This window comes from Mixophyes fleayi, chromosome 4 (assembly GCF_038048845.1).
Source record: "Mixophyes fleayi isolate aMixFle1 chromosome 4, aMixFle1.hap1, whole genome shotgun sequence".
NCBI lineage: Eukaryota > Metazoa > Chordata > Amphibia > Anura > Limnodynastidae > Mixophyes > Mixophyes fleayi.
Window position 1 is genome coordinate 224,613,141 of NC_134405.1, and position 22,341 is coordinate 224,635,481.

General features: G+C 38.2%; 1 protein-coding gene across 1 annotated transcript in view; it reads right to left on the minus strand.

Moving 5' to 3' along the window:
- Nucleotides 1-5,456: 5,456 nt before the first annotated feature.
- Nucleotides 5,457-22,341, minus strand: part of LOC142150799 (solute carrier family 23 member 1-like) — a 214,763-nt gene continuing 197,878 nt past the window's right edge. The window contains exons 11-12 of the mRNA XM_075205984.1: nucleotides 10,866-10,961; nucleotides 5,457-5,632 (exon numbers count right to left, since the gene is read on the minus strand). Coding sequence (XP_075062085.1) covers nucleotides 5,457-5,632; nucleotides 10,866-10,961 — 272 coding nt within the window. The remainder of the gene's footprint in view (nucleotides 5,633-10,865; nucleotides 10,962-22,341) is intronic.

Here is a 22,341-nt window from a genome sequence, read left to right on the forward strand (position 1 = left end):
CACCCCAAAGTCATGGCAGCTGTGAGCATGTTCGTGACACTTTGCATCCTCACAGTGTCACTGCTGGGATTTAGATAAGTGAAATCACACAAACACACACATTCAGATATATATTTTTGTGACATCAAAGAATAACTTCTAAAACATCTACCTCCAATCCACTCTTACTCAATTAGAAGCTGCCCCAAATATATTCAACACAGTGCTAGAGACTTGGCCCACAGTAATTACTGCATCATAGAACTATATGTACAACTGTGACTGCACTAGAATTTCTGTCTTATTAATTATATACAATATTATGTTTAAACTAGTAGCATTCTTTTATAAATTCAAATTACATATATTTATTACAATTAATTAAAAATACACAAACAATAAAAAAACATATAATAACAAAATGTGCATTAGAATGACAATGAGCTCAAATCACACCTGATCCAGTTAGGTCCATTATAAATTAGCTATCCTCCTTCACCAAAAGTTGCACTAAAGGCAATCTATAATAAATAAAGATACAGACGCAATAAAGCAGCTAGCAAGGAAGATGATATATGTCAGCGTTAATGAAAAAGCCAAAGATAAAAACTGTGTTCCAGATAATAGTACACTTACCACTTCCTTTTGATTTAATCAGCATGAAATCGCGGCTTGTGTAGTCAAGCAAGTCCGTTGTTATAGCATGCAAATAGAAGCATGTCTAATTCAAGTTATACTATAGAGAACATTATGTGATATTTTAGATTCTCATTGGTAAAGCTATACACAGCAACTAATCTATGTATAAAAAAATAGTCGTAGTTAGTGCTTTTTTTGTCATAGCACTCACAGAACTGAGTTCCAGCACCTTTTTTCAACGGATTTTCCAAGTTTTAAAAGTAACTTTTGAACATTTGATGTTTGGTCCACGTGGACTTCAATCGCCCTGTCGAGCGTAGCAGGTCGGCGGAAAAATCATTAAAACGGTGCATGCGGGCTGCTTGTGTGTCAAGTCTGATGCATTTTGTTATTATATATTTTTTATGTGTTTTTTTATTGTTTGTGTGTTTTTAATTAATTGTAATAAATACATGTAATTTGAATTTATAAAGGAATGCAACTAGTTTTCACATAAATTTGTGTATAATTAATATGACTGAAATTTTCGCACAGTCACAGTTGTATATATAGGGGTAAATGTATCATACCCCAGTTTTTCATCTCGCGGGAGATCGGCGTCGTCACAGCTAAAATTTAAAGGGGCGATGGCTTGTAAAGGCAAACTTGCCTTTACAAGCAATCGCCCCTTTAAATTTTAGCTGCGAAGACGCCAATCTCCCGTGAGATAAAACAACCGGGGTATGATACATTTACCCCATAGTGTTAACTCACATTGGAACTCCAGCTTTATTTTTCCAAAAAATCATAATTCATTTTTAAATGGTTGTGAAAAAATAATTATATTTTAGCCATCTTTAGCTCTGTTGATTTTGTCACTTGACAAGAATATAGCCAGGTATCAGAACGCACAATCTTTGTAAAATATAAAAACTTGAGAACAATACCTACATCCCTCTCGAAGCTCCATTTATCCAGGACGTTTATATTAATCATTGTGGACCTTCTTCTCCAAAGTCATATACATGGGATGATTCTTCTAGATCCACTCTACATATTGTTGGTGAATTTCCTTGATTAAAGACACGCATACAGGACTTTTTAAGGACACATTGAACAGACTCATCTCCAATTATTACGGTACCCATTATTCTGCATTCATGATTACATCTACGGTTTCCCACAATTTATCTTGGTCACAGTATAATTACCATCCTGTATTGAAATACATCTGAATCTTGTAATATATTGTTGGTTAGAATTACATATATAGTGGATCACCTATTGCAGATTATTACATGAATGAGTATAATTGTATCTGTTGGGCTGAGTATTTTAAATGGGATCATTTGTTATTCATATTATTTAGATAATTACTGCTATTAATATTGCCTTTTTAGTGTTTTAGCATCTACAACATACCATTGTTCAAAAACTTGCAGTACTATACAAATCTGGTTTATTATTGAACTATCATCTATGCACTCATTATTTCCCATCTTGATTACTGCAACCTTCTCCTCACCGGCCTCCCCCACTCCCATCTTACCCCCTCCACTCTATTCTCAATGCAGCTGCGAGATTTATCTTTCTTTTAATCCACTCCTCCTCTGCCTCCCCTCTCTGCCTTGCCTTATACTGGCTCTCTTTCCCTTACAGAATCCTCTTTATACTCCTCACCCTCACCTACAAAGCCCTCTCCCACTACACTGCCTCTTATATCTCTAATCTCCTCTCCATTTACACACCCACCCATTCCCTGCGCTCGGCCAATGATCGTCACTTCTCTTCTGCACTGATCACCTCATCCTACGCCAGAATTCAAGATTTTAAGATTTCTCCCGCGCTGCCACCCTCCATTGGTACGACCCACAATCTCTCAAAACCCATCTGTTTCTTAAAACCTACCAACCATCCACCTAACCTTCTCTATCCTTCTTCACCTTCTCCCTCTTTCCTGTTCACACTCCTCTTGTGCTTCTTACCTTCTACTGATTCCTCTCATGCCTGTTGTCTCTTTCCCCTCCCTTCAGCAAATAAGCTCTAACGAGCAGGACCCTCTCCCCTTGTCTCAATTCCATTTCTTCTTCTCCTAAGCCATTGTACTTGCTGTGGTTGAAGCTATTGGAGTCTTCATTTTACTCATCTCATTCTGTACTGTTGTTCCCTGTATGGTCCGCTGTTCGTATTGTACTTTGTATTTGTATTTATAAGCTCTCCTTGCTTTAAGTACTGTGAGGAGCCAATGAGCAATGAAGGACACTAGATCACCTAATCAGCCACAGAAGGCTGTAATTGCTAAACGATTCTAGACCGCATACGCCCGACTGTCAGACTTGCTGAGGAGAGCGGAAAGCTACAGAGCGTCCCGACTGTTGCCCTGGAGACAGCCGGGATAAGGGGGTGGAAGTTATGCCCTGGGTGTCAGAGCAACAGCCTGGACAGACTTCAATGGAGCCGCCTGAGAGACTCTTAACACTGACATAAGTGTCTAATGGGCCTACATCACGACCTGCTGCTTTGCCCATTATAGACTGCTATAAAGACAGAATTTGAATAATTTGGATTTATACATACTGTGAACCTACTGGTAATCAGGAGTTGTACCTGAATGGTGCTGGTAAAAGGCTGCTGCTCAGCTCAGTCAGTCTCATTGCTGGGGACTGAGGCTGCATAGTCTCTGTGGGAGAAAATGTTTGATAATTGCCAGTAACTGAATAGTGCTGATACTGCTTATGTTTTATTTTAGTTTTTGAGTCATGTGTGACTTATTTGCTGCTATATATTACCATATACCCCAGGAGACTACACCTGTTCCCTTTACCTGTTCACAATACAAATATACTCTATATAGAGAAACTTTCCTAGTACTAAACCCTTTCTCATGCCGAATTTAATTCCTGCAGTTCGAGTATATAGCTTCCTGTTCCTTAATAAGGTTGATTTATGGTCTTATGTTATTCGATATCATCATCTTTTATGTGTTGTTTTATATTATTGTATTCAGTAATTAATATTTAAGTGTATGTAATAAATGTGCATACATACAGCTTGTTTTTTATATGTGTGTATTCTGCTATAATCGGACATAGTTTGCATTTTTTTCAAGATATAGCTTGTTTATCAGCACTGCTTCATGTTTTTCATAATTTTTAGGTTTAGCCCCAGATATGGTTCAGCATTTATTAAACCTTACTTTTTGGATACTAGGGGGGATGCTGAGTTGAACTTATGTCAGTTTGCGTAACATAATTTAGGAAAATTCGCACTGTGCATGCCCTTAAAGAAAGCGTATGCATATAAGCATATGAACAGTTGAGTGCATCTGAGATTTATTGCTCCTTACTGTTAGAAATTCACAGGAATATGAGGATATGTTGTCGTAAAAACATAATGGAGATTATTGCAATTCAGTGAACATAATAATAATCTGAATACAAGCACGCTAGTGATTGCCATAATCAAGAGAAGCCAGGTAAAAATACAGACTCTGAGGTAGTGCTGGGGTAAGTCCAGGCCCGGCGCTCCCATTAGGCAAGGTTAGGCACTTGCCTAAGGCGCCGGGCTCTGGAGGGCGCCACAGAATACTAAATGACTTTAAAACTGTGCGGCGACCGCTGACCATACCTGTCACGGCCGCCGCACAGCATTCAGATGCACGGGGACGGGGGGAAAAAGGCTATTGTGTCACCACCGCCGCCTCTCTGCTCCGTCTCCTCCCCTCCACTTACTAGTGTCAGTGAGTGGAGGGGAGGAGACGGAGCAGAGAGGCGGCGGTGGTGAGACAAGGTAAGGAGAGACGGGGGGTGCCGATTTTTGCGGGGGGGGGGAGGGGGGCGCCACTTTTTTAAAAATGCCTAGGGCGCAGTGGACCCTAGCACCGGCCATGGGTAAGTCACAGCCAAAAGACAATGCATGAATATAACACAATCTTTTTTAATAATGCAGATATATAACACTGTCTCTGTTGCAATGCTGGTATATTGCAGTCTTTATAGTAATGCAGAAATTTACACAGCCTTTACTATGAAAGCCCAGCAGAGTGAGCAATGATAATTACCGCCGTCCCTGCCTAAGGATACTGTGTAGTGCTATATGAATCGCATGTAGATGCAAAGTCAAATATCAGGCACCTGCAGACTATGTTGTAAATCAAGGTATTAGAAACCAGGAAAGAATAGATAGAACAGCCAGGTATGAGGATCCAGGTTACACTAGGTAGTATATCCAGGTATCAGAAATCAGTGGACTGCTGAATGATCAGCCAGAAACTGCTTGAATTGCCAAAATTAAGGATATCTGTCGATCCAGTTTTAATTCAAATAGAACAGTAATATTGATAGATTTTCATCATCTTATTCAATGGTTTTCACAAATGCATGAACCACCAATTGTGCTTGTCTGATCCACATGCTTTATAATATATGTACAATTTCTCATTTTAAACATGTGCACCATATGAAAAAGTTAACTTTATTTCACATGCAAAACATTACAGATAGTCATGTTAATCAAACAATATGAATCATATCTTCAGTAATCATATCCTTTCAAATGAATCATGTAAAAATGTGGGCATTTTATTTATATTTTTTTTACTTCTATTAAACAATCACATGCCACTGCTATAAAAATAACAACTGTGCATAAACCAGATCATCTTAGTTTAACACAGTAAATGCTGAATGCAAACGATTTAAAAGCTGACAATATTCACTCTTTGCAAATGCCGGCTGTAAACCTGTTACTGAGAAACAGAATAAGGGCATGATGATTTTCTAGCTTCTGGTATAAGGGGAATCTTGTGTGGGAGGCCTGTGGATGCTCTTTATGAAACACAATGTGTTGGAGGAGGGCAGTTAATTCCTATCCATCTGAAATGTTGGGAAGAAAGGAATGTATCGACTCCACGAAAGCCTTCTTAGGTATTTTGTGACAAAAGGCAGATCATAACAAGATTGTCCTACACTGCCATTAGTTTCTCCTGCATGCATTTGTTTATGCCAAGCTGAAGTTCCCCTTTCTTCATCTGAACCTAAGCGGAAATAAGAAAACAAGATCATCATTTCTGGCTGAACAAATGATTTATTGCCCTATGCTGGTTGCTAGCCAAAACAAGCATGAACATTGGAGAGCAACATTCTCAGATCAGATTCTTAGCACACAGATTTTATATTAAATGTACAGTAGTTCAGGTCACTCTATATTGATTCACTGAATTAAGATCCTACATCTGTTTTTTTTTTTTTAAATAAGTGTTTCCTAAAGCCAAGAAAAACTTACTTTGCTCACTCACTCTGTCGGTCCATACTAACTCAACAAACAGGCCCAGCCAAAATACAGTATGACATTGCTCAGTTTGAAAGGGTGTAGTAGGATTAATCAGTGCTGTAAACACTGACATTCTTTAATCCTACAGAATTATTCCTATAGTGAACAGAGCAACCAAGAAAAAATAACTACTTACTAGTAAGAAGACAGTGTGAATTCGAAGAGAGGAGATTGCGACTGTTGGAAATGACGTCACTTCCAAGCGCGACTTGCAAAGTTCAGAATTTAAAGCGGCAACGCACGGACCCAGGTAAGTATTACTTTTACGTTACCAGTTAGGGTTAGGGTTAGGGGTTAGGAGTTAGGGTTAAGAACCCTACCCCTAACCCTAACTGGTAACTGGTTTGAAAGTGGTTCATATTAGAAAGTACAGCAGAAGCACACCAACATATGAGAATATGAGGAGCTTATTTTCACACATGTCAGACTTGTCATGCATCTGCATTTGGAGGATTAGTGGGGACAAACTTTTAATGCATTTCAGATAAAAAAAATGGAATCAATGACTTTTAAAGAGTACCAGTCCTGCAGTCCATCATCATCTGTTGCCTGTGACTAAAGCATACAAAATAGATACAAGCCAAACAGTTAAGCAAGTAAATTAATTATTAACTATTCAGGTATATTTATCAAAGATACATGCAGCAAAAGGTAAAACCCTATTAGATGCAATTTTTTCAGATGATCTGATCAAAAGAAGCCATCCTAGCCTGGGATCAAAATTGTTTCATTAATAATTTATTATTTACATATTATAAATATTTATCCAAAGGTTGAATGAAATATTTAACCATAGAGTGAACCATATATTTATTTAATGTAAATGAGATGGTAGGAGGTTGGGTCCATAGAACATGGTGATAGTTGGAAGGGGGCTGCACAATCAAATTAGATGCTGTTCGGAGGCTGTAAATTCAAGCACGATACGTATAGATATAGTATTTTGTTTAGCAAGATAGTAGAAATCTTTAACAGTCATTGACAGATATTGGAGCTTAACCATAATGGATAAACTTTAATGGGCTAAAACATGTATGTGGACTTGATTTTATTTTACTTCAATTATGAAATGCTTAGTAATGTGAAAAGTAAGTGGGCCCTGTATTCTTAGTTCCAATGTGTGCAAAAGATGCTTCTTGTCTAGGCACAACATACACACATACAAAAACTGGTGGCCTGCAGGATCAAAATGTGGAAGGTGGGACAGAATTTGTGGTTAATACCTGTTAGCTAAAGTCTGGCAGACTCTGATAGTTGAAGACATATAGAGACACATTGCCCACACACAAGTGCATATCCGGCTGAGGCCTGGTGCTAGCTCCTTACCTAGGGAAGCTGCTGGATCCGCTATCTCCACAACATGGACAATCTGTAGGCTCCCATTTTGTTTCCAGAATCCTTCGCCCTACTGTCTGTGGTACTTATTGCTTTGAGGCCTCACTGGATTCTATTTGTGGATTTAGTGAGTACTTGTACTGTCTCATCCCTTGAATCTTTATACCTGACATTGTGGCATTTATCATTCAGTTATAACTGAAACACCAGCAGCCTTATTCAACAGAACTCTATATTGCTTTGTATTATTTGCTCCTCCATATCAAGTCAACAATTTAGCTTTCATTTTGTGGAGCTATCTGCTACTCAGTGACCATGGCTGTGGGCCAATGGATCACCAGCTTCCCTGGTCTCCCTTGACTTAGATTTACCTTCCTTGACACAAACTCGCTCCCAGCATCTGTGACGTGAATATTGAGGTTACACAAGTTCAGCACTCAATATTCCACTTACCTATCACACATGTTGCTGAAGCACCCCAAGTACAGATTCTTTAACAGCCATACACACAGTGGTGGTATTCAGCCGGCTCTCACCGGTTCACCAGAAACGATACCTAATTTTAGTCTCGGTTCGGCGCACCGGTGACTACAGGCTGAGTCCACCCATTTTGTTGGTGGGGGGAGCAGGCTCCTTGAAAACAAGCAAAAAAAAATTACCAGTCCGCGGTGTCGGCAACTCTCCTTCCTGCTCTGTCCACACTGAATGTCGGACGTGACGTCATCACATCACACCCGACATTCAGTGAGGAGTGGTGCAGAGAGGAGTTGGCGGCAAGCAAGAAGCAAGAAACAAGAAGACAGAAGACAAGAAGAGAAGAAAAGAGAAGATAGAAGCCGATAGAAAAGGTAAGTGAAGAAACGGAAGCAAGGGGGAGCAAAGCAGCATTGCAGAGTGTTTTGTGGGGCAGCAAAGGCAGCATAGCAGAGTGTTTTGAGGGGCAGCAAAGGCAGCATGGCAGAATGTTTTGAGGGTCAGCAAAGGCAATATGGCCCAGTGTGTTGAGGAGCAAAGGCAGCATGGCACAGTGTTTTCAGGGGCAAAAGCAGCATGGCACAGTGTTTTGAGGGGCAAAAAGGGCATGGCACAGTGTTTTGAGGGGCAGAACACATTTTTGTATACTTAAATCGGTCATTAGGACAGAGAACCGGTTGTTAATTTATTTGAATCCCACCACTGCATACACACCTATTATCTGCCACCAGAATCAGTCCAGTAGGACAACAAAATTCAAATGTACACACTGGCACACACTGTTCTTTTTGATACTTAACAATTTTTACACCCGCATTGAAAGGGTTACATATCAAAACTCTGTTACACAAATGTACACGCTTGTATCCACTATGCTCCTTGCTAGTCAAAAGATCTAACAATCTAACAATACTACCATTCTAAGGTTACCATGGACAAGCAATATTTAATTTAATTTCTGCATAAATAGGCTTAGGGATTATTTAGAGGATAAAACTTATTACATTTTAGATTTAATATAAAAAGTACAATTATTGGATATAATAATATTGTCTAAGAGGCATAAAGGCAGACTTTTTGTTTACTATCTGTCGTATCCTGTTAATTAATTACATTACACTATAGAAAACATATCTTAACTGTGTATTAAATATGAGTCTTGTATAGGATAAGTTAATAATAAGCACAACTCTTTACAAATATCAGAAGCTATACAGGCAGCCATAATAAGCTTACTGCAGATTTTTCTGTGGTAGAGATTTTAATACACACTTTTCTTACTCTATATATTTGCCTTGAAAATTCTCAATTCAGCCTTCTGTCCACTTCCTGTCCACTTCCTGCCTGTAGCCAGTCCCATGCTTTGTGGGGGTATATAAATCTGGAAATCAATTACGAAAACTGCCAGAGTATTGTACTAGTCAGGTGTGACCCTGCATTCTCTGTACTCTGATACTTTGCATGACTTTAGCTATCCTTGAACTATTTACAGAGACTAGACTTCTATTTCCCAAGAGCCCTGAGGCGGGGACGATTATTCTGGAAAAGCTTGACCTGGGCAACACATCCTTATCCTGCATCTTCTTATTAGATGAAGACCCCCCCCCCCCCCACCCCTTCCTCTCCTGAGTATAAGAAAGTCTATTTTTTTTATTGACCCTCATAACAATACTACACAGACCTGTGTTGATGCCACTTGATGAAAGCAATTTTCTTACACTCCTTTCTAGATGTATTTACTTTGTATGTGTGTGTATTTTTTTATTTGTTTTTTAGAGACTTTGATTCTCAAATGATATACCTGAATCACTGTTGATTTCCCAGAAATGGAGGAACTGTGGTCAAAGTGGGTCTTTCTACACATCTGATGGAGCTGTCCCAGGCTTAAGCCTCTGTGGACAGATTTCAGAAACCTGATTGCCTCTATCACCAGTATAATAGTCTTGCACTTCTGTTGTCATTGGAAGATGTCCCTTCATATCTATATAGACTTTTCAAACATATTGTTAGCTATGCCACTTGGAGGATCGCTGCATCTTGAAAAAAATCCTCAATTTTTAACAAATAAGTCATGCAAATGTTCCAAATGGAATACATGTAAGGTGTTTTGAGGAACTCCTCAGTCTCCTTTCATAAAATCTGGACTCCCTGGGTCTCTTTTAAAAAATTAACCCTTGCTCAACCTGTGAACTTAGTCTTCCTCCCATGGTAGTTCCCTCCCTCTCCCACGCACCCCTTCACTCTCCTTTCTTCTCACTTCCCCTTCCTTACATACATTGTACCTTTCCTCAGATTGTTACTAATTTAAAAAGTCTCACAATCACCTGCTTTCCCTCCTGTTCCCCTTCTATTTTTCTTGCTTAGTGGAAAAATAGTTATTTGACATGTGTATTTCAACATTTGGCTGTCTTTTTTTTATCTTGTTATGTGTTACGTTTGCAGCTATTATGTTTTGCATTAAATACCTTCAGGAATTCAATTTTGGATACTCTGGAGATGCTGGTGATCATCCTATATTTTATAGGCATGCTTTATGCAGTTAAGTGCATTTCTAAGAGCATTTGACTGAATGTAATTAAAACATTCATACACATAAACGTGACATATAATATACATCCAATTCAGAAGTAACTGCACTTTCATAATTATTTTAAGATATAGGTGATTGAAATGTCATTTTTCTAGTTAGACCTGCAATCCTGCAAAAGTAGGCACAGATTATTTTTCCATGGGAAGTTCTCAAAACCGGAATGTAGGTCTGCTCTACTAAAAGCATTTCCTTGACATATAGTTGCCTTTGCACAAACAGTAATGCTCTGCACACTTGCCTGTTTTGCACTTTTGTAAATAACAATTTTTGCCTTGACATATAGAGTACCACCATATGGCGGATGCATGTAACTTTTGTAACAGAAAAAAAAAACAACAGATATGCAAGGAAACTCTAAATAGTATCTATATTTATTCAAAAAGCACACAATTAAATTATTTTGTATTATTATTATTATTATTATTATTATTATCATCATGTACAAATATACATGTGGCTGACATGTGTACTGACAATGTGGCCATAGGTTTGTAACAGGAAGCCATGTGTACATGCCTCACATATCTGCAGTATCTACCTGGAATGGTGTTATCCAAAAGACATCCAAAGAATCCTCCAACAAACATATTAGTTGTGAGAAGAACTGTTATGGTTTGATCAACTTCTTTTATACCTGTAAAAAAATAGCAAACACTAGGTTTGTTTTCATTCAGAAATCTACTTTGAGGAACCGTTTTGCAGACATTAGCTCCACATGTGATAAATATCAGGACTTCCATTTCGACAACTACAATAATAGAGTAGTGTGAATGCTTTACGTTTCTGAATTATAGAGCAGTACATGTGTAGATTACTAATTATCTAATTAAATAGCGTACATTTGGGATCCAGTTGTGCAAATCTTAAAATTAAAATGCTTTGTTTAAAAAACAAATTTCACAGTGCTGGTAAGGAAATGTTTTCTTCATTAAACACTTGCACAACAACAAATATATAAAGCACATCTCCCAGAACGTAAAGAAGAAAGGTACTTCAATGACATAGAGAATGTTGTACAGAGAAAAATATAAAAATACCAAAGGCTTCACATATGGCAAGATCTTTAAAATGGAGCTCGCTAAAGATGAAAGACATACCGGAAGATTTAACAAACTATTAAGGAAAAGGGAGGTAGGCAAAGAACTATGAAAGCTAAAAGAGTAAAAAGGCACAGAGTACTTATATCAATGAACAGACTGGCGATAAATCAAGAGATCTTAAAAAGTAACTTTTACTCAAGACAGAGGTAGAAGAGGTAGTAACTTTAGTGAATGTGTCAACCAATTCAGGACCAAATAAAGGGCAATGATGAGGCACAAGGATATATTTCTTTAGATTTATTACAATGTAATCTTATGCTTCCGCATCCTGATTTTCAGAAGACAGAAAAAGAGAGACAATCTCAAATCAAAACAAAATAAAGGCACACACCTAAATAGGATAAGGGCATATGTAATATATATAAATTCATTGTATATACTATAATCAATGTTTCAGATATTAAGATGATATACAATACAATATCTTAATAAATATCAAGCTCTGACCTATATATACAGTTGTGTATAAGAATACTTGTGCTTAAAAATATACTGATATAAGGAGAAAATGAGCAACTATTAAGTTATGTTAAAGGTATTCAATCAAAAGGATTTTATAGCATTACACACATAGGAGTCACTTGCTGATGACAGCCAGGTTGGGGCTATTAGTGTGGTTACATAAATCATATATTAATTGCTTTACTGAACAGTTGGAACAACTTTTGATAAATTGTCACCAGACCATGTGCAATAGCCCATGCTGGGTTTTAGAAAGCAAACTTAGAATATACCACAGAGCACAACGAAATAAGTAAATTAAAAAGCCAATATGTTGTGCAACCTGGTGACAGGTTCTTTTTATTTTTTTCCCAACTCCATGTGTCAGTTTACTAGCTGACATAATTTTCATAGTCCTCACAGATGATATTAAAAAACACAAAAAAAATGGTGCCTAACAATATGAATCTAATAATTAACATTTAAACAAAGGTGTCAAAGTTGTCAAGAACCAAGGATGCGATCACAGTTCGAGTTTTAAAAGTGAGCTTGACTAGAGTCTGAGAGCATTATTGTATGGCTACAGAACAAATTGTAGCCAGTCAGAAGATCAGGATGTTCACAGCAGCAGGAAGTGTATGTGCTGCTCTTCTCCATGTCCTTCTGATCTGTCCAATCATGTGACTGTGTTGGTGAGAACAGTGCTGCATATGACAGGTTTAGTTTCAAAATCTCAGAAGGAGATTGGAGTGGGAATTCACAGGCTTAGAGTTACATAGCTCCAAAAAGCACTAGTGATTTTAAATTACTTATGTGGTACTATTGGTGTCAAACACACCTCAATATGAAATTAAGTTTATACATCCAACTTGTGTAGTACCTATTATCGGTACTGACTACCCCGACACAGAATAGAACAACATGAGGATTCCGAATGAAGAGTTCAACGACCTGTGAAAAAAAATACTTACCGGAATGCAGAAGACTTCACATCACGACTCCCTGTCTTACCAGGAAACGCGACTTGGCTTTAAGCGGCGATGGATGGACCCGCCTGTCATTTATGTAAAGTAAGTACTCTTTTAGGGGTTAAGGTTAGGGTTAGGGTTAGGGTTAAGATTAGGGTTAACCCTAACTCCTAACCCTAATATTTCTAACACCCCTAACCCTTAAAAGAGTTGCTGTTGTAGCAAGTGTATGGTATGTACCTAAGGTATTCACATTTTTTCTTAGTTATTGTGAATGACTATCCTCTTCAGAACTGATTTACAATAATTACAGGATTCTATTGCTTTCCTATTGCTATCCTGTGTCCCTGGTTCACCATGAATGCTATTTTATGAGTAGAGCACCGCAGCTAATCTCCTCTCTACACGCTGTCTATTCTAGAATGGCACTTGAAAGAACGAGGCCGGACTATGTATACAATAGATGGCGATCCATAACTCGCGAGAGTTTTGCAACGATAAAATCACAGAAATGATGTTTCGCCTTGTTTTCACATCTGAAATTGGTTTCACTCGGATCCTCAACATCGAGTTTCAAGTAATTTGAACAGCTCATCTCTACTTTGTAGTGAGTGTCATGTCTGTGAAATTTTACCTGTATTCAGTGAAGCTCTCTTTTTTATCAATTTATGGGTGCAGCCATTGATTTATGATACTAAACATTTCTTTTCCTTTTTTATTTAGCATTCTGGGACAAGGTGGGTTGCACAGTATAACATAGAATACTCTGAAGTTATTGATCTATTGATATTTGGACAGATAACACTTGGTAGTAGTTAACAGTCAGAGAAGCTTTAATGGAATATGAATATTCATACTGAACTTTCACTATTTTAACATTAAGCGTTCAATATTTGTCATACCTCTATTATTTTAAATGCCCCAAATGCAAATGCATAACAATTTGTTTTTCTTACAGTGCAATAAAAAGGCAGATTGTATATTATTATTAGTAGTAGCTAGTGTTAATAGTATCTAATTGTTGCAAATATTAAATTTTGGTTTCTCTAAATTATCATGGAGATGGTGTACAGGTTCACTCCTAGTTATGACAGCCTTTTCTAGCAGTTTTGAGAAGAGTGTTACTTCTGGAATAATAATATTTTTGGAAATAAGTGTTCTCTTAGTTCCCAGATCAGCAATACAAATCCAATCCTTTCAGTATCCAATTCATGTTATAGATTAAAAATGAATTGGACTTGATTCTTGATCTAGAACTCAGGGCAATATCAATGTAAGAACCTAGTGAAGCCAACAGCAAGGAACTTATATATGTGGCATTTTTATTTCTACTAGTGAAACAAACAGGCGATCAACGTTTAAATCTCTATGGAGTGTCACAGGTAGGCCAACACTGGCCTAGAAGGTGTTCTCCAAGTGATGGGGTGGGTCATGCATCATGATGCGTTCCACTATGGTATGCAAACAACTAATAACTAGAGACAAGAATTTAAATAATAGAGTTAAAATGTAAAGGTAAAAACAAAGTTGGGATCTTAGAATGTATATCATATGTATGCATATCAGTAAGGACAACATACACATTAGTTATCTAGTATCAAGAAACTAAGCACTGAACACATATTGCAACATAGTGAGAGCATAATAATATAGGTCAAGTCTGCAATAATATAATCTACAACATAACCTAATCTGCAGTAATTAGAGTATCAATTACAGTATAGCACATTGTATTATTACCCATAAAGGTACATAATATGATATAGTAAATGATTTATTCAGGAAACCTGGTTTCCAATACTAATGAAAAAGAATAATTTCAGAATGATAATAAGACTCAATGTACAGCATGTTAATCTCATAATATTAGAAACCACATTATAAGGAAAAGAGTGAGCTTCATCTGCATAAACAACATACTTAATAATGAAAAAATAATTTGTGAAAAGTTTTTGAAAATGTATTTTTTGGAGGGAGAAGATAGTCATTTACATGGTGGTATAGGCTTTATCAGCATATGCCAATGATTCCTATGTCTTTCTACCTATCAATCACTTCCTCAAACCAAAAATACAAATAACACAAAATCACAAAAAAAAATGTTATTAAAGTTAACTGATGTATAGCATTGTTGTAAGGCAATATTGTGCTGTCTCTCCAGTAGTATTCATACTAGACATAGTCATTAAAGGGTCCATATATAACCTAAGCCTACATTCATGTACAGTACATGTCTAAAGAGAATCAATTTTGCAAACTATTTCACTATTTTGTTTATTGGTATCATCATTACCCAGAATAGTGCAGAACATACAGGTGCTGCAGCCAATGATTATTTTATCAAAAGAAGCTCTGGAAAGCTGAATGAGTCTAAACGGTCATTCTAGAAATGTTTGTGATGCCATTTTTATACATTTATTCTCAATATAACATAAAGGAAAAATTTCCCATTGTGGGATTACTCTTAACTGAGACATGCAGTACATACACATGCTCAATTTTTCCCCAATGAAAATAAGATGAAAGGGTTGGAGGGAAAGGAGTGTAAGGGGGGCAGGTGGAGAGTGAGGAGGGAATTGTCTCAAGATGGAGCGGGGTAGGCAAGTATGAAAAGAGTGTTAAGGGAGTATTCTAATGATTTGAGGTTAGGGCAAGTCTGGTCGGGCAAGGCGGGGAGTTCCAAATCAGAGCAGGCAAAGTCCTGAAGGCAAGAGTGTGAGGTGGTGACAGGTGATGAGGAGAGGCGAAGGTCATTGACAAAATGTAATGGGTGAGTAGGAGACTATTTCTTGACAAAGTTGGAGATGTAGAAGGCATTAAAAGGGCTTTATAAGTAAGGGTAAGGAACTTTAAATGTATTCTGGAGGGAATGGGGAGCCAACGGAGAACAGAGAGACAAAGCAGAATAGGAACATCGGGAGAGGAAGATTAGTTGTGACGCTGCATTCAACACAGATTTCAGAGAGTACAGATATTTGCCAGGCAAGCCAGTGGGTAGAAGATGAGCATGAATGGTGATCTTGGTGGTATCCAGGGAGAGGAAAGGACGAATCCTGGCAATATTGTGAAGGTGGAAACTACAGGATTGGGCAAGAGACTAGATGTGTGGAGCAAAATTGAGGGCAGAGTCAACGATGAACCTGAAGCAGTACGTGTGGAAAGCAGGTGAGAGGGTAAAATCATAAACCTTAAAGAAGATAGGAAGAGGGTATATGATGCTAGGCGGTGGAAAGAGCTCAGTTTTCGATATGTTTAGCTTGAGGTAGTGTCCAGGCATCTGGGTGGAGATGGCAGAGAAGCAATTGGACATACTGGAGAGGAGAGAGGAAGAGAGGTCAAGATATGAAAGGTAGATTAGAGTGTCATTAGCATAGAGGTAATATTGGAGGCTGAAGTAGCAAATGAGTTGACCATGAGAGAAGGTGTAAAGACAGAAAAGTAATGGGCCATGAACAGAACCTTGTAGAAACCCAACAAACAAAGGGGCAGGAGGGGACCAGGCACCATAGACTGAAGAAATGATCAGTGAGGTAGGAGATAAACCAGGAAAGGACAGTGCTGGTAAGGCCAAGAGAGTGGTATCAAGGAGAAGAGGCTGGCTAACTCTGTTGAAAGTGGCAAAAGGGTCAAGGAGCTAGAGTTGGAAGAAGTGGCCCTATGACTAAGAGTAGCCAAGAGTAGATCATTAGTCACCTTGGTGAAGGCATTCTTGGTGGAGTGGAGTGGAGAGGATGAAAGCCTGATTATAAGGGATCAAGGAGGGAGTGAACAGTGGTAAAGCATGTTAAACATTTGTAAACTAGGAATTCTAAGAGTTTTAAAAGGAATGGGAGTAGGGATATGGGACAGTAGCTGGAGAGGGAGCAGGGTGGCAGGGGGATTTCAAAGGCCAGGTGTGAGGGAAGGGATAGCTGCGAAACACAAAACAAAGAGTGATCACCTCTCTTACTATCTCTAGTGTCAGCTGGTGAATCACAATAAATGAATGTTAGATTGCAGAGTAATTTCTCATCAACATAAGTAAAACCCCTGCCAAAAGTGCATAAACTACATTCACTCCTTTTTGCTGGCTCTTGTAATTTTAGAGCTGGCTACACTATTATCTTAAGTCTTGCTTAAAGGTACGGTGCATGCAAAGGAAAAACATTAGGACATTTGAGACCCTCAACCCCAACCCACAGTTGGAGTTTGTGGCCCACTGTACAAAATTATTGGCATTCCTGCTTTAAATGAATAGGTAAAAGTACCACCATAAATTTCCCTTAAGTGTTAATGCTAATTAATAGAGAAAATAACTAGTTTGCAATTAATGGAATTCATTATCAGAATTTTAGTCAGTTTCACACTAAAACTTGCTTCTGATACATGCAGTTTATTTATGCTAGTTATACATATATCCCTACAACTCAACTTCACAGTCCAATTAGAGCCAATAAGCACATTGGTTGTGTACCTGGGTCACTTCATCATCATAGCTTGCTCGTTTGCTAATAATGCAGAGTGTGTGGGCAGTATTAGTTTTTTATTAGTTAACATTTCTTGCTTGTGCAATTTGTTTGGCTACCAGAAATGTATTCAGATTAAAGGAAGGAGACACATTCAGCAGCCATTTGTGTAATGATGTCCACATCTGGGGAACTTAATGGTAATTATAAAAGAGTCTTTTTTCTTTAATGTAGCCGCTTGCATACATACATACATACAATATCAGCCAATATTGTTGTTTTCATTTAATTTGTATAAGCACTGCCCTGTGTATAGCCAGCTGACAGATCTTTCAATGTCTAATTCAATCATGATTTAATCAGCGGATGACCTCCACTAATTCATGCGGAATGACATTGACTAAACTGTTAGGAAGAAAGAAGAGAAAAGTTTTTATATAGTTGCTTCTTTAACGATCAATATGACCATCATAGCCTAATTAGCTATAGAGCTGGTTCTACAATTCAGCAAATTAGATCACAAAGTGTGTGGCTAGCATTACAAGCACTCACTTTTACAAATCCTTATTTCATCACTGTAGTTGCAATGATGACATATTAATTTGTATTAAAATTAAAATAAAAATATTTATTTCACCTATATCTAACACCCTGAATAGAGCAAATATTTTTAATCAACAATCAGTGGTAAGGTAATTTAGCAATAAATTTCCTTTGTCCCTTACATTGCTCCATAAGTTATGCAATGGATACATATACTATAAGGAATCATTGAATGCAGAATTCAGTTAAAATATTGCACTATTATCAAGACTAAGGTCCCACTTTATGGATATAGGGCCTGATTCATTAAGGAAAGTAAGGCAAAAAGGAGTCAGTTTTTTCCTGGACAAAACCATGTTACAATGCAAGGGGTGCAAATTAGTTTATTCTTTTATACATTAGTTAAATACTGTATGTTTTTCATGTAGCACACAAATACTTGATAGCTTTATTTGTACACTGAAATTTAAAGTTGATCTAGAACATGCCCTACCCCAACTATAAATCTGGTATCAAATTTTTAAATTTATGTCCCCCTCAAATGCAAGGGTGCAAAGTTACCAATTATTTTTAATTTACTTTCCATAATGATTAAGACCCATAGGGGCATATTCAATTGTCCACGGGATTGCCGAAAATCCCGCGTTTTTTATTAAAAAACCGTTAATATGGTAATTTACGGTAATTTAGCTGCGAGCTGAAATCCAGCAAGAGATTAACGGTATTAGTTTTTCCGCGCTCCAACCCGCGGACAATTGAATCCCCCATAAAGTACAATCAGTATTAAACCGAGTGCATACAAATACAATCTGCACTTTCAGAAACAAAATCAAAATATTTAAATCATTAATAATTCACGTTCCATAACCACCAAAATATGTTTGAAAAACCAGGCTCAGAGGTGAATTCGATTAAAGGAAGTGCTGACATATATTATAAAAGGCATCAGCAACATTCCATACATAATTAAATTTCAAGCAGCTTTGTACAGCATGTTAAACCATAGAGAACCGTTGTCTAACAGCATGACTGCTTTGAATTTTTTATGCAGTAGTCCTATTGGTTTTTAGTATGTTAAATTAAAGCTTCAGGCTCTTTTTCCAGGTGTTCACATGAAAACTGGTTTTAGTGTAAGAAAAGAAATACAGTGCATTCTGAAATAAAGTGATGAGCAAAAGTAAATTTTTCTAATCCATTTGAACATTCATATGGATGTCTCATACTTTCAATTTAACGAATACATTAAAGTGACCTAATATATAAGTTTTATCTACGGACCCAACGGCATTTTATACCAGATGAGACTGTGGTGAGCTTATGTGATTCACGATGTTCATGCCTGCTTTGATTTGCATTATGGTACGGGTCCAGTTTTAGCAAAGCTAAACATTTGTGTTTAGATGAATTTTATTAAAAGGTGAAACACTAGATTGTTCCTTTCTTTTTGTATGACATTTGGAACATCTGAGGAATATATACATCTTGCGGCACATGTGAAGTTTCCTCCTGACGGGTGTACAGCAGCGGTGTACTGAGACTCCAGAAAGCTGAAGAAGGAGGATTTCCGCTATATGTGGGGCCATATATTTATCTGCATCCTGTGAGCATAAACCCATTGGGGTGTGGAGTGGAAGGGGGAGCACGGGTGATTGGGGGTGTCCCCCAGATCGAGACACAAGTCTTCTCCCACTATAGATTATCGGATCATATGTCAGACTGTATTGCGCTATGAAAAGATTTTTTTATGTTTCAATACTTATGACAGATGCTGACGCTCACCTTCATAACATCAGTAATGTGAATTGAAGTGCGACTAGGAGAGCGCCCTTTGTGTATGTATATAACCATCTGTATTAATATATAAGAGGTTCAGGTAGGCTTGCTGGATGGCCACACTGACACTGAGTTCCCGGCAGCGCTGCTGAAACATCGATACTCTGTGAAATACAGAGAAGAGAGCTGCACTGGTTCTGTCTGGAAGGATAAGAGACCGGACAAAGGTGGGAGAATTCTCCGCTTCCTCCCCAGGTATTATCACCGGACCACAGCCCTACAAGCAGCGGGAGAGAAGAGAAAGAAAGTACTCCGTCGGCCATATTGGATAGTCTGGCAGACACGAGGAGAACCACATAATACTAGTGACATACAGGAGGGTAGTGAAACTCCAGCTACAGATGTCCAGCAGCAGGTGTATGCAGAAAGGAGAGACATCTAACTGAAACTCCTGGGAAATCAGTGTGTAAAGGGCCTAGCTCTATCTAATTATTATATTTCCGTATTTATTTGAGATTTTTCAAGATACTGACTATGAAAATTATGTATCAAAAGAATCTGTAAACAATCATCATCATCATCATCAGCTGTTTATATAGCGCTACTAATTTCGCAGTGCTGTACAGAGAACTCACTCACATCAGTCCCTGCTCCATTGGAGCTTACAGTCTAAATTCCCTAACATACACACACACAGAAACAAACAGAGACAGACAGAAACAACAAATAATTACAATCCCGGAGCCACTGTAAGAGAGTTAAGTGCCAAAATATGTAAGGGTTGAGGAAGGAGGCCTGGAAAGGTAATACTGGATTCAGAATCTTTAATAGTAGTATGGATAAATATATAAATATGCCGGCTACCTCTAAACCACAGCATGCAAAGTGTCACGACTGATAGTGGGTACCTGCTGTTGTTGGCGCAACTCAGAGGAAGGCGCGGAGTCTAACGTGCCCCTGGTATTCACCAGGAACCCCCGCAAGGAAGTATGGACTCCGCTGCAGGGACACGCAGGTCGCGGTCCTTCCTAGAGTCCACAGCGAGATACAAGGAGGTGTCAGACAGGCCGGGTCAGCAACGTTCAGGTAGAAGAGATACAAAGGGAAATCCAGAAGAATGGTGAGGCAAGCCGGGTCGGTAACTTTCAGGGAGAACAGTACAAAGGCAGAATCCAAATAGGGGTGGTCAACGGTCCGGGTCAAAAGGTCACAAGCAGCACGAGGATAGTCAGGAACGAATACAGCAACTGGTATACACAAACGCTGGAGGCAAGAAGACCTGATACTCTGGCACTGGTGAGAGGGCAGGAAGAGGTTTAAATACTGTGGTAACCCAATCAGAATCAGCGCTGCAGCGCTGTCATACCTGCCGCCGGGAATCCTACATAGCGTCCCGTTGCCTAGCAACGGGGCGCATCATCACACCCAGAGGTCGGACGGCAGGGGGATCCGGAAGTGATGCGTCTGGTTGCTAAGCAACCAGACGCGCTGTCAGCAGACAGGCGGCCGTGCGGAACGACGCCTGACACAAAGAATGATAGAGATTGGAAGAAAGAAGACTCTAGCGAAACTCAATATGTAAGTGGAAGAGATTCAGAGGCACGCGACATAACAAATAGTAATGCCATGTCAGACTCATTGTTATCATTTACAGACGCTGTGTCTGCAGTTATAGCATCACCAGTATCTTATGCAGAGGTAGTTTGTGCAATTAAAGAAACAATGGAGCTAATGATGCACAGTGGCCTAGTGGTTAGCACTTCTGCCTCACAGCACTGGGGTCATAAGTTCGATTCCCGACCATGGCCTTATCTGTGTGGAGTTTGTATGTCCCCCCTGTGTTTGCGTGGGTTTCCGTGGGTTGCGTAGGTTTCTCTGAAAAATTCCCAGAAGCAAATGATAAACAAGATAGATCATTTAGAGAACAGGTCTAGGCGAAAAAATTGTAGGTTTACCAGAAATTATAAAAGGCCCTACGCTAGATTACTTTTTATCAATTACCTTCCCAGCCTTATTGCAGATACCAGAGGATCAAAAAGGAGTTATATTTAAGTGACTTAATTATACACAAAAGATGTTACTTTGGTCTGTGGCTAGGAAAATGGGCAAAATTGCCCGAAAAAATGGCAGATTGTTGTTATTCTAAGATTATTCAGCGGAAGTGATTAGAGCTAGGAAAGAATTTTCCTCAGTATGTACAAGACTGATTACTACAAATTGGAAATTTGCACTAAGATGTCCAGCATGTTTGCATATTTTTGACAGGAAAGATTATAGAGATTTTAAGATGGTTGAAGACGCAAGGCCTTTTTTTGAAAAAGAAGAAGAAATGTCATCACCACCCTTAGAGGTCTCTGAGGACACCGAGCTTAATTGCTGATCTATAAAAGTCTATTCAGTTTTCTATCTGATAAGAAGCAAGGTCATCAACATTCTTAGAAGTCTCAGCAGACTTCAAGCCTAATGGCTCATCCATAAATGTCCTTTAAGATTCCTATCTGATAAGAGGATCTTTTTATTTTTACTTTTTTTTTCTTCTCCTTTTTTTAATTTAAAAATTTATATTACACATAACCGTCACTTGAATTGGTCAGATGAATTTGGTATTTATATCGATACAACAATTTTAGGGTTGTATTAATTCAATGGTTTAAGCTATATTATTATAGATTTATATAACATGGTATAATTTCAATAAACTAAGAAAATGAGATGTCACATAAACACTTTTTTATTGTACTTTT